This window comes from Leopardus geoffroyi, chromosome B3 (assembly GCF_018350155.1).
Source record: "Leopardus geoffroyi isolate Oge1 chromosome B3, O.geoffroyi_Oge1_pat1.0, whole genome shotgun sequence".
Lineage (NCBI taxonomy): Eukaryota > Metazoa > Chordata > Mammalia > Carnivora > Felidae > Leopardus > Leopardus geoffroyi.
This window is the reverse complement of record NC_059337.1, coordinates 43,770,879-43,783,598: the sequence shown is the minus strand read 5'-3', so window position 1 is coordinate 43,783,598 and position 12,720 is coordinate 43,770,879. Positions and strand designations below refer to the sequence as shown.

The following is a 12,720-nucleotide window of genomic DNA, read 5'->3' as shown; positions in this document are numbered from 1 at the left end:
TACTACTCTTCACTAATAAGTGACTGACATTTTCCCGTCAAAAGCTATTTTTCTACTACACCATGATTTTTCTTCGCTATATAGCATTCCATTGGCGGACTCCATTGGCAGAGCTTCTGAGCATCTGTATAAATCCTCTGCCTCAAGGAAAGAGGGCAGCTGCTGAGAGACGCCTCCCCTGTGGCCAGCTCCAGCTAGCGTAACTGCCCACGCAGGCGCTAACGACAAGATATTCCCCTCCATAGCCTCTATTTTACTTCCTACTGAATCAGAGCACAGAGCCACAGGCAGCAAGGTCACTGTGCTTTAGAATGGTCTTATTGGACACAGCCACAAGTTCACAAGCTCATTTGTATATAATAAAAATGCCTAGGGGCGCCTGGGTGGCGCAGTCAGTTAAGCGTCTGACTTCAGCCCAGTCACGATCTTGCGGTCCGTGAGTTCGAGCCCCGCATCAGGCTCTGGGCTGATGGCTCAGAGCCTGGAGCCTGTTTTCGATTCTGTGTCTCCCTCTCTCTCTGCCCCTCCCCCGTTCATGCTCTGTCTCTCTCTGTCCCAAAAATAAATAAACGTTGAAAAAAAAAATTAAAAAAAAAATGCCTAGTGGGATTTAAAAAAAAATAACAATTACTGATAATGTTCTATTATTTCTGCAGAACCCACATGGCACACACTGACTTTCATACGTGTCAACTATCTCGTGCTGGGTTAACTTGTGTACACACTGTAATATCCTCAGGGGGCTTTCCTAGGAGGGCAGGAGCTTGGTTTTGTACATTCCTGGAATTTCTGAGCATCCTGGCACAGCATCCACGTGGAAGGAACACCGGGTGTGGAAGCAGAAGACCTGTACTCTTCTCCCAGCCTTGCTATTTACTAGGAACGGAACTTCGGGCACATTATTACACCTCTGTGAGCGTCAGTTTAAACCAGGAGGGCCAGGGTACATGATTCATAAGGTCCCTTCTGTCTCTAACAGGCTTTGGGCTAACAGAACATGACCAGCGACAACACCATGAGTGAGCACCACATACCCAGCACACACCCTCAGAGCTCAAGGTTAGAACACGAGCTTTAGGACTTCCCAGAGCCAATCAGTGTAGTTATCAGTTCTTCTACAGATTCTTTGTAGGGCCTCAAGAAATTTTAGAGCCTCGCTAATCTTCAACCCTCATCCTTCACGCTGTGAAATTTTACATCTTCTGGGTTAACAGCCTGGTCTATGGAAATTGTCCGGGTTCCCACTTTCTGCATAAATGCACTCAACAGAAATGGGCCATGAGTGCCAGAAATGGTAAAAATACAGCTCACAATTTCACACTTGTCATCATCAGTCAACTAATAGGATCACTATAAGAAGCATCATTTTTGATTATCAAAGTATTTCATTTGCCTTTGCTTTCCAATGCTTCATTACCTGGACAATTGAGAGTTATGGGCAGTTCATCCTCCCAGATGCCCTGTCCTTTCAGATATACCATCCCTAGCCCACACACTTCCTGGGAGTACACGCTGTGTCGTTATCGCGGCCTTCTTACCATCCACTGGCTTTATGACCTTACGGTGCAAATGAAAAGCAATGCAGTTCATCGAAGAGGTTTTAGACTTGCTAAATATACCCTTGTTTCTTCTGTGATTGGTATGTTGGAAATCCATTCACTTCTACACAGTCAGTCTTCCCCAGGACCGGCATCGATCACATGGGATGAGATAAGCTCTCTGCTTCTGGAAGGGGAGAATCACATCTGGTTGGCTTTTCTCCGTCATTGTCCATTTCTTCAGGTTTCTTTAAAACTAATTGGAAGAGTCAATAAACATGCCCGCCAATTCCCTTAACACACTAGGAAGAAGATCATCATGCCCTTCAGACCTGTTCTTGTTCTGTTTTTCCAAGTATTCCCTTACCTGCCTTTGTCAATTGGCATTCTCGATAAGTTCGTCATAACTTCTCAAAGTGTCAACTTTTCCTCTTTTCATTGCCCTTGTTAAAGATAATTTAAAATTAGAAAGTCACATTCCCAGCCATTTCAGAGTCAATGCTAATTTCATTTTCTTTTGCACAGAAGTCTCCTTTCCCTCCAGAGATTCCTTTCTTCATTCACTGCCCCCACTCCCCAGCCCCAAACAGACACTCTTCATCCCTGTACACAGTGCTCCGTTCCCCTGCTGCACCCTCCTTATCTCTCCCCCCAAAATACTTCACCCAGTGAAACACACTTTAGCTTGTAGGTTCTCCTTCCTTCACTCCACTTCGGAGAGAAATGTCTGTGTCTGGAGATTGTAAAGTCACCTTCAGGAAAGAGGCATACAGTTGGCTGTCAATTAATCAGGATAAGACAGAAAAAATTACATCGTGTGCAGCTTTCTTCTCAGTACATGCATTTGTGCTTTGGGGATCAAGAGGATTTCTCCCACACAACCTCAAATTCCGATTTATGCCTTTTGTTGGGCTAACGAATTCTCTACCTAGCAGTACGGCAGTTAATAGTCTGGATTACTTAAAACAGTGATTACCATACCTCCTCATAAATTCAAGTGTTGGTCCCTCAGTTTTTCCGCCCGTTTATCCTCGGTAGCATTCTTTGCTCACAAAGTATGTTCAAAAATCTTATATTCTCTAATTGTTAGTCCCGCATCTAGTTGGACATATAGATTTTAAGCCAGTTTACTTTCCCCCATTAAGCACAGACCCAAACGTCACCATTCCTGTCACGTATACAATTCCATCAAGTTTCAGAGTGTCATTTATACACAATTTTATTTCTTCTTACTTCTTTCACACACGCCTACCACTTACGTACAGCAACTTCACTACATTCATATTTCATAAACTTCATCAGTATTCAGCCAAATCCTCCCCCGAAGTAAGCTAGGTATTTTTAACAAGGCGCTGCCTCTTTCACAGGCTTGAGGATCCTGTACTAAGTGGCACCCTTCCTTGTGCCCCAGAAGAGTTTCATCTATCGCTGTCTGTTCACGGACGGAGGGACTTCCTGATTGTTTCAGAAAAAAAAAAAAAAAAAAAAAAACTTTAAGATAGTTCACAATCAAAACTCAAATGCCCAAATAACAATGCTAGAGAGGATGCGAGGCTGGGAGATCATGAGGCTTCTAAACCCGGCAAGCATTCCTACTCAGTTCCAGCCTCTGACTGAGCTTCAGGAAAAACAGCACCTCCAGCACCTTCAAGGGGGTGGGAAACCTGCACTCTCAACTGGCGGTGGCCACCGCAGAGGGCTCTGCAGCTGGCCACCAGCGCCTCGGTTCTGCGCACAAGACAATCACCAGGAGGCCACAGGGCCAAGCCACTGTCAATGTGCCATGGCACATAATGTGATAAGACAGTCTGTAATGGTGACATGTCAACAGAGGCCATAAACATCTGTCAGGAAAGCAAACAAAACAAAACAGTTCTTCCACCAACACAAGGGAATTGTTACCTGTAATTCTTTTTAACCTCAGCATGTAAAAGTGGGAGCAAAAAGCCAAGCCACGAGCTGTGGCACACGTATTCCTCATCGTGCCCCCTCCCCCTCTTCCGAGGCCTTCTCCAGACAATCTCCTTGATGTCCTTACTCCAAAAGCAAAATAATAATAATTGGGCTGTCACAGAAGAGCACCATGACTCCTAAAAAGAATCTGCAACGTTGAGACATCAAAGATACCAGAAGATAACCACAGACTATCATTAAGTCAGGTGGGGCGGCCCTGAGAAAGTCCGCCTCTGATGGCGCGGTCCTGGGGAGGCTTTCCATACTGGCCCGGTGAACAAAGGCCCAAACTTTAAAGGAGAATCTCCTTTAGGGGAATTTAAATGTTCTTTATTGATATTCTTGAAAGTCTTCTCTCAAACCCAGAATTTCCTAGCTTTTAAGATTTATTAGATACCCCTCAGTATATCTAAGGAAGAGGCAAAATTAGCTGATATTTCTATCCACCATTATTACACGGGGGAGAAGTTATATAATGCTACGGTAATATATTACATAACTTATTTGTAAATACAACAGTCTTCTTAAATATCGGATTATGACTTTACATCCTCTATAACTGTAGGGAAAGAATTAGGGCTCTAGATTCAGGGTGCAATTTTCCTAGAAAGTAAAAACCTCAATTAACCAGAATTAACTAATTAAAGGGAATTTTCGTTTTGGTCCTTGCAAGTTAGAGAACAAAAACAGCAAATAACAAAACGTACTGATATCGAGGACTTAATGGAAAAAGAAAACAATTTTCACACCGGGATCATGGCAGATTTAGTCCAATCTCTGGCACTGTCTCCATTCACAGTTCTATGATGTACAATCAGAATTCATCCTCAGAACAGTGACCCTGTGGCACTGTAAGATCCTCAAACCTCAAAGAAAGATTCAATTACATTCCCAATGTTCTTTCCGGGGTAGGAAAGGGGACCAGCACATTTAAAAAGCATATTCAACAAGAAAAAGACAGAAAAGATTTCTGGTTAATCTACCGTTAGCCAGAAAAACGAATTCATTAGTAATGCCTTGGTACCCTTATAGAAAAACAGAAAAATCATGATTTACTGTATATTAATCAACACTTGAACACTGATTATCTGGAGAATTTTTTTTAAAGCACTAATTCAAAATGATTCACTTTTATTTCTCTTAACATACAGTTTAGTAAGATGAATGAAAAACTGAACAGCTCATTTCCAAACCAACACTTCCCATTATGAATCGCACACACATACACACACACACACACACACACACACACACAATCCCCCCACACCCCAAAAAGCCAGAACACTACTTTAAAAATGACAGAAGGGAGAACACAGCGGGGAGGGAGGGAGGGACAGAGAGACCGTTCGTAGAAGTTCTCAACAAGGATGACAGTCTTCATAGTGAGATAGTCTTCATATTCAAACTATGGTATTCCACATTCTAAGTTAATGTTCACTCTGGAACTGGAAGGCCTTTCAAAGCAGACTCTTGTCGCTCTAGAAGAATCTATCACTAATCTGGGATGACTGGTCAGGAATCTCCTTGAGGGAGCAGAGGATGTCTACCTCAGAGTTCCTGAACAATGGCTCACGGAAAACAAAGCGGGTGAGCAGAACGTTATGTCACATGGAGAGAGCTGGATTTTCTAGAAAACGTAGTCTTTTGCACACAGGGCAGTCACATCATTATTTCTTCCCAGACACGTGAAATGTAGTTATGTATTTCGCTTCTCTAGACACATAAGTACAAATATAACCTAAGAAGCACAATCCATCAAGTAGACTAAGAAGATGAGGGCACAGAGAAGAGCACACTCTTAAGAATTTTCAGAGACATCCAACCCAGTCTGCACTTCAAACCTCACACCACAACATCCTGGAGGCAAAAATGGGAGAATGTAGAGAAATAACGCGCATCTTAAGTCAGACGTGACAAAAGTGTGGCCCCAGGATCAGAACCCATGGGCTTGTCTCACTCGCATTCCAAAAGTTAGCTCTGGACAGGGGTCAGTTCACTTCCAAAAGAAATTCAGCCGTCACCAAAAATCCTCAGGACATTTCACCTGGAGGTACAACTACAACAATGAATATTCTCACACCTCCCTACATCCCACTTAGGAACCTGGTGTGGAACTAGGCGTGTACCGCCTGTCACCTCTGCTGCCTTGAAAACGCCAGCTGAAGGGTCTCATAGTTAGGGAGCTTCCATGCATGCTCCATATTTCAGCTTTGGAAAGGGAGACATGTTCTACAGCCAAGGCTTCTCATCATGCCGGTAGGTTCTGGAAAATTCCAAAAGGTGACTAACATAAAATGAGTCTGCTACAAAAGTTTTTAACCATTCAGGATTTGACTTTTGGATTAATAATACAATTCTTTTTAAGAAATAAGGGAGGAGCAACAAAAAAGGTTATCACAACTATCACCAAATGCATTTTCTAAAATTATTCCATTGCATTTTTTAAGGCTCTAATTATAAATGTTTTTTATGAGCAATTTACCGGAAAATTAAAGTCCCTTAGTTTAAAAAAATAATTATCCCATCCCTCCGGCAAAGGATTTTATCCCAGCCAGTAGCTCTTTCAAACTATGGGGCATCGTTTATTTGCTCACGGTGGAGAGCCAGGACCATGTTAGAAAAGCTGATCTGGGAATCAATCTCCAGACAGGGCTCTAAATTGCCAGGCAAGAAGGGCACCTCCCAGAAAGTGAATCAGCCAAGACTGAAAGCGGGGTGTGGAGGTGAAGCACTTGGGTTATGTGGTTCTAGAAGTCCTCAGGGCTACGAATAAACTACAGGCCTTGTTAACTGATTTTACGTCAATCTAAACTGAGTTTCCAGGGGGTTCAATCTCAACCCAACTGAGTTTTTCAGTGTTAATCCCATCTTCTGGTTTCGATTTTTCCCTCAGGTTGGCCTGCCCTAAAAGCCTTCAACCTACTGCACGAGTGCTCCAAACTAACTGCGTGCCACACAGCCCTGTGAGGATAACTTTAGGGAAGTACAATATGTAAGCTTCTGGCATGCATATAATAATGAGATTCTGGAAAAGGGTTTTTAACAACAGTTATGTCACAATGCTTATGGCTCCCTGAAGTCTCTGAAAGCCTTGTTAAATTAAAGATTCGCTGTGTTTTTTTCCGCCTCATTCTTACTTCCCCTGTTGTCTCTTGCCTTTCTTTTTTCCCTTTCATTGTGCTGTGAAGATGAATGACACCAGCCATCATTAATACCACCTAGAAAACAGGACAGTTTCAGTACAAGTGCTAAGGATCTCTGCTAGTTTTAAGGACTGGGGGAGGTCCGAATTTCAGATTACAAAGTCACGCATCCGATTTTGGCAGCTCAGGCACTTAAGGATACGCAGTCCATTCACACGGGGATTCCCAGGAGCGTGGCATTCAGCAACAGCTTCAAGTGCACCTAAGTCATGTCTCATGAGGTCACCTCAATGTCATGAGAATCCAGACCACAGTTTCTGTGGACTGCACAACATCGACTGGCTGGAAGCTAACCCTGCTACCTCTCTGGAAAGCATCTCCCAAATCCAAAAGCTTCCCACTTCACCCAATGCCAAGAACTCCATTCAATCCTCCCTGAGGTTGAAAATGCTAATTATAAGGTGATGATGTTTGCTTTTCCTTTTGAGTTGCGTGCCTTTATGTTTTAAGTATTAAAAAGGCGTAATCACCTAGTGTATAGGTTAATTTCTCTCCGATATTGTAATTTATGCAACATTAATACAGGATGCCAGCTCCAATTTTCTTGCTGCTTACACTCTGGGAGCCGGCTTGCATATTCTGCCAACTCCATTACATCATCTGAAAACCCAAACATTTCCCATTTTCAAATCACTCTCCTCTACCAGGCATACTTACACATTCTCTCTTTTTCTCCCTAGGTCACACACACAAAGACTGGTATCCCTGAGGAGCAGACACCACATCTGAGGTTAAAGTCTGCAAATGCACATAATTTCTGGAAGCTATTACTACTGCTGTGTTAGCTAAAGGATGCCTCCATCTCTGACCTTCCTTTTTCCATTCAGACTGTTATATAACCTAGTGCCTGCGTGCAGGATGTGAGTTGAGTGTTTGGGCCTTACCTCTTCTCCCTCCCCCTAGTAAATCCTGGGAGGGATGGACTAGGGGATGGTTCAAAGAAGAGTGAGGGGAAGGGGTGATCCTCTAGGGGGCAAGGGGATAAAGGTCAACAGGTCAGCTGTGCAAGATGCATCCCACCCCTACTTTTTCCCTCTCCCCTTTTTGCTATGCCTGGGGTCTGGTGGTACTGAATGCCCAGCGTTATATAATTTGCAAGAACAGCAAGTTACAGATTTGTTAGTCAGTTCTGCAGCCTGTCACCCTGGTCTCTTGCAAGAACACCTTCTGGCAAGAATGACACCTGAAGATGCTAATAACACACGGAAGGGGGGAGGTTAACACAGAAGGGGGTGGCAGCACAAACCAGAAATTAGTGTGGCTTCGTATATACTATGTTCCGCCCCCCCCCCCCGCTTTAAAAAAAAAAAAAACAAAACTCAGAAACACATGAAGGGGATTTTCTCCAGTGTTTCTGATTAACCCTGTTACATAACCCGCTCGCATTCCAAATCCACCGTCTCAGGGTCTAAATATACTCTTTGCAGCCAAAAGCTCTCCACACACAAACTCACCAAGCTGGCGGCAGGACCCGGCCCCCAGCCCTGATCCCCCTCCCTTTACCCCCGGCCCTCGATCCTCCCCCCCCCCCCCTCCGCTCAAACCGCGGTTCAGCGTGTTCACTCCTCGGAAATCGCCTTTAATTAAATGTTTTTCGTGTGTGTCATCCTGATGGCTTTTACTGTACTCGAATTCCGTGAATGGGAAAGCGCCCGGACAGGGGGTGTGGCTAAGGTGGGGGGGGGGGTGAATACTGTAAAACAGCCAGCACATGATCAGCCATATTCCTACCTCCAACTATAACATCGAGAGGAAGGGAGCGGCTCCCGGGCCCCCACTCGCCTCTCCCCAGCCCTCCCCAGTCGCCGCCAGAAGCCGAAAGGCAAGAGGAGGGGGCGCGCTGGGCCAGTGCCCAAGCCTGGGCTGGAGAGCCTCCCGATCCCCAGCCCCGGGCTGCTCGAGCGAGCCCGCTTCCTCCAGAGTGACAGGCGTGATTTATACATTATTTACAACAGTAATTAAAGCCGTAGCTTCCTCCGGTTCTTTGCAAACTCCAGGCGCAATCAAATAAATAATCCCCCACCCCCAAGACCCCCCCCCCACACACACATCAGGTTCCCACACCTTTAAGAAAGAGAGTTGGCTTTCCCGAACACTCGACTTTTAACTAGAAAAAAGCAAAGAGGGAGCAATGGAGTCCCCCCCCCCCCCCACCGCACATACTCTCCAAAAGGAAGTGTAAAAATCGCTCAGGGTAGGTGTGGGGGGGGGGGGCCATCTCTCGCACTATCCAACCAGCATTCAACTCTCGCTGACCATTCCCAGGTTCTTACAGAAACGCTTGAACCTCAGAGAGGGAAGGATTCCCAGGGCAGAAATAAGTTTGGGTGCATTTCGATCTTTCTGTTTCTGCTTGTTTGCTTTTGCAGACGCTCACTCCGAATGCGCGTGGAGCGTCCCACACCACCACCGCCCTCCGCGCGCTGGCGTGCACACGCCCCCCGCCAGCCTGGGCGCTGGGTTGCGAACCCGGGGTCTGCAAACTTGCGGATCTCCCCTAGCCGCGCCCGCCAAACAACTTGGCGAACACCTCGCGCGCCCGCACCCCCTTCCTCCAGCCCTTCCTCCAAATCCCAAACCCACCGCCGTGGTCCAGAGAAGGTGCCCACGTCGCCCCCAGATCCAGAAGCGCCCCCTCTCCACCCTCGGGGCTTCCCAGGTCGCTCACTCCTCCCGCACCCCCTCAGCTCTGCGGGGGGCTGAAAACACACCCCGTCTGGGGCAGCCGGGGCCAAAACTGTCAAGAGGAGAAAAGGTAACGCCGGAGGAGGGTGGCCATAAACGGATTTTTTTTTCCTTCTTAAAAGGACACTGCCGCTTTAAAAGTTTCTTTCCCGGGCCCCCACTCTCCGGTTCTCCGTATTTTGGGGGAGCGTATTTAATTTGGGCTACGCATCTTTCCTCCTCTTTGCAGAAAAATCAAAGCCTGGGGGTGAGCCCGCCGGCTGTCAACCCTCCTGCCGCCTCCCCCGCCCCCCTCTCCTCCTGCAACCCGAGAACGGGCTGCAAAAGTTTGCAACATTTCTGGGGGGCGGAGGGGGGAGGGGAGGGGGGCTCTCCGGGATCGGGGCGCCGCTGCAGGCTCGCGCGCGGCCCCGGACCCCGCGCTCCGGGCGCCCGCTCCCGGCCGGCCCCCGCTCCGCTCCCGGGCTCCCGCCGCCCCCTCCTCAGCCCCTCTTGCAGCCTCCTACCTCTGCTGGTGCTGGAATAGCTCTGTCTGCGCACCGGGGCGGGCGGCTCGCTCTTGCGGGCGGATTCCTGGTTCAGCGGGGTCTCCCTGGCGCCGGCGGCCGCGTCCGCGCCGCTGCTGCCCGGCTCGCTGGCGGCGGGGTCGGGGGCTGCCGGAGCTGACTCCATGTTTTTTCCCAATGTAGAGATCGCTGGAGATGGCGAGCTCCGAGACTCCCTCTATCTTCTGTTTTCAGAGCAACTCTATGGTACCAAAAAAAAAAAAAAGGGGGGGGGGAAGAAAGAGACCAGGGAGAGCAGGAGAGAGAGAGCAGGCGGCGGCGGCGGGCGAGCGAGAGCGCGAGGGAGCGCGCGGAGTGTGTCTGGGTGGACGTAAGTGTGCGCCCGAGAGGGGTTGGGAGGCGGGTCTGGCCACAGGCAGCGCTATCGAGAGCTTCTCCAGCCGGCCCCCACACCCACATTCCCCACCCTCCAGACCCCAGACCGAGAGCCACCGACTGGCTGCCAATTTTGGGAGGCGGGGGGGGGGGGGGGAGGGGGTGGGAAGAGGGGGCCAGGAGGGGAAAGTCTCCCTTGCCCCGATCCTCCCCTTTCCCCAGCCCAGGGACAGAAATTAAGATCGGCGAGATGATTCCGTGCCTACTTCTGAGACTCTCTCGGGAACACAACTCGTCCCCATCTGCAGCCAGCCTGAGAAGAGACAAATGATTCCACGTTGGGGAATCGCAGGTAGCTTCCTGCCAGCCCACCCCAGGACTGAGGAGAAACTAAAAAGGAATTCGACCTGGGATGACACCCCAAGGAAGGAGGAGGAATGGGGGGGGGGGGACGTGGCACTTATTACTTCGGGATGGGACGTCCAGTGGGTTTCCAGTCTTGGTTTGATACATTGGTGTCTAAAACAGATTTTGAGTCCAGAATCGCCGTGGACAGCCAATTTCTGGTGTGGTTGAAAGAGGCGGCTTTCAGCTCCTTTGCTGTTTCCTCTGAGAAGGATCCAGAAACCACTTGGCAGGGTAGTTTCTACTGAAGAAAACTTTGGCTTGTTTGGTTGATGACTATCTAAGCTGATTCAAATAGGCCACACAGCATCTAGTTCCGTGTGGCCGCTAATTGCCAATTCCCACTGGTAATTTTGCTATTAAACATACAGTCTCGGCCATAAAAGATATACTGGAGAGACATAAATAATATCTGGATGATAAAATTCAGATAATTAACAGTTGCTGGTAAGTCACATCATCATTCTACACCTCCCTTCCATTGAAACACATCCATCACATAGTAGGTGTTTAATGAAATCCACAGAAAGTAGAGAACTGCATCAATATTACCTTGACCCCAACTTCTATATGAAGGAACAATACAAATTGGATAAGTAGAAAACATTCAGGTGGTAGTAGCCTGGCTTCTCTGCCTCAGGACTCAATCTACCATTTCCTTTTGCATGTGGAGACAGTGATGGAATCATTGCTTTTTTTTAAGGTATTTATTTATTTATTTGTTGAGAGAGAGAAAGCGTGAGCAGGGGAGGGGCATAGAGAGGAGAGAGCAGCTCCAAAGGCAGGCTCCACAGTGCCGGCACTAGCCCCATGCAGGGCTCAAACTCCGGAACCCAGAAAGGTGAGATCATGACCTGAGCAGATATCAGACGCTTAACAGACTGAGCCACCCAGGCGCCTGAAATCAGTACATTGTTAACACACACACACACACACACACACACACACACACCTTCCTTTCAGAAAGCTCACAAATTTTAACAGTACAAAATATTATTATATACCAGAAGGTGGCATAAATATGTGTATTTAGGGGGTTGGGATGGGAGAGAGAAGTAGGGAACATTTTGCTTTTGCTACCTTCCTGGTTTGGAAAAATGTTTTTTTAAAAATAAGGGGGGGGGGACCTAGTTAGATAATAGCTTAAGAAAAACCTCCATGTGCCAAACTTCACACATGGTTTGTGTTACTGTTACTGATCTTGGTCTGATTTCAAATACACAGTGCTATTTGCCATGGTCTGTGTGCTAATCAGCAAAACGTGTGGTCCACTCTTCGGAGCGATGTAAATGAGATGTGAACGGTTCTGATACCTTAATCCAGTCTCTGCAAGGATCCCTGGCTTTAGCCTATCTGTTGGCGCCTACTAACAGAGCCACGATTGTGTTCTCCATCCCAAATCAGATGCGTGGGTTTCCCCATACATCAAAGCACAGATTTCCAGAACAGCCTTCACACCATTTACAACTGGTTAGCCTGTTAATAATGTTCTTGATGCAATTGACCTAGCATGTCACTCTTGACTTTTCTGAGTAAACAAATATATCAAAGTGCACAGTTTAATAAATAAGCAAGTTCCTCTGGGGAAGTGAATATCTCAAAATACATTCACTGCCCCATATTCATTTTAAAATATTTTTTTAAAAACCCTTTCATCTTAAATTTCACCAATAATTCTATTGGGGATACAAGTGGCTCAAAAATTATCCCTGGCTCCTTTTTAGGTACCAGTAGCAACTCATTAACATTTTTCTGGTTAAGTCTATTCCCCCGAGTCTTCAAATGGTTCCTTTGCTGTTCCCCTTTGTCTAAGCTGGTATTTGTTCACCCTGGAAAGACCTTCCTGAAAATGGCCCTAGTGACCTTAGTCAATTAAGATAGAATCCATATTCCCTTCAGTGGTAAATTCCAGCTCTAAAAAGCCATTCCTCCTAACTCTCTCAAACAATTACTGCTTCTGCAATTTAAAACAATTGGGACCGAAAGTGCTTTCCCCAAGGGAAAAATAAAAGTGAGTTAGATACATTCCTCCACTGTCAATCATTGTTACTAAAG

The 12,720-nt window shown here is 46.8% G+C and overlaps 1 protein-coding gene across 1 annotated transcript in view; it reads right to left on the bottom strand.

Annotated features, from left to right (window-relative positions):
- RORA (RAR related orphan receptor A) overlaps positions 1-10,129 on the bottom strand; it is a 722,413-nt gene extending 712,284 nt beyond the window's left edge. Inside the window, exon 1 of the mRNA XM_045449541.1 lies at positions 9,886-10,129. Within this exon, the coding sequence (XP_045305497.1) occupies positions 9,886-10,051 (166 nt within the window). The 5' untranslated portion in view covers positions 10,052-10,129. The remainder of the gene's footprint in view (positions 1-9,885) is intronic.
- Between the last annotated feature and the right edge of the window lie 2,591 nt (positions 10,130-12,720).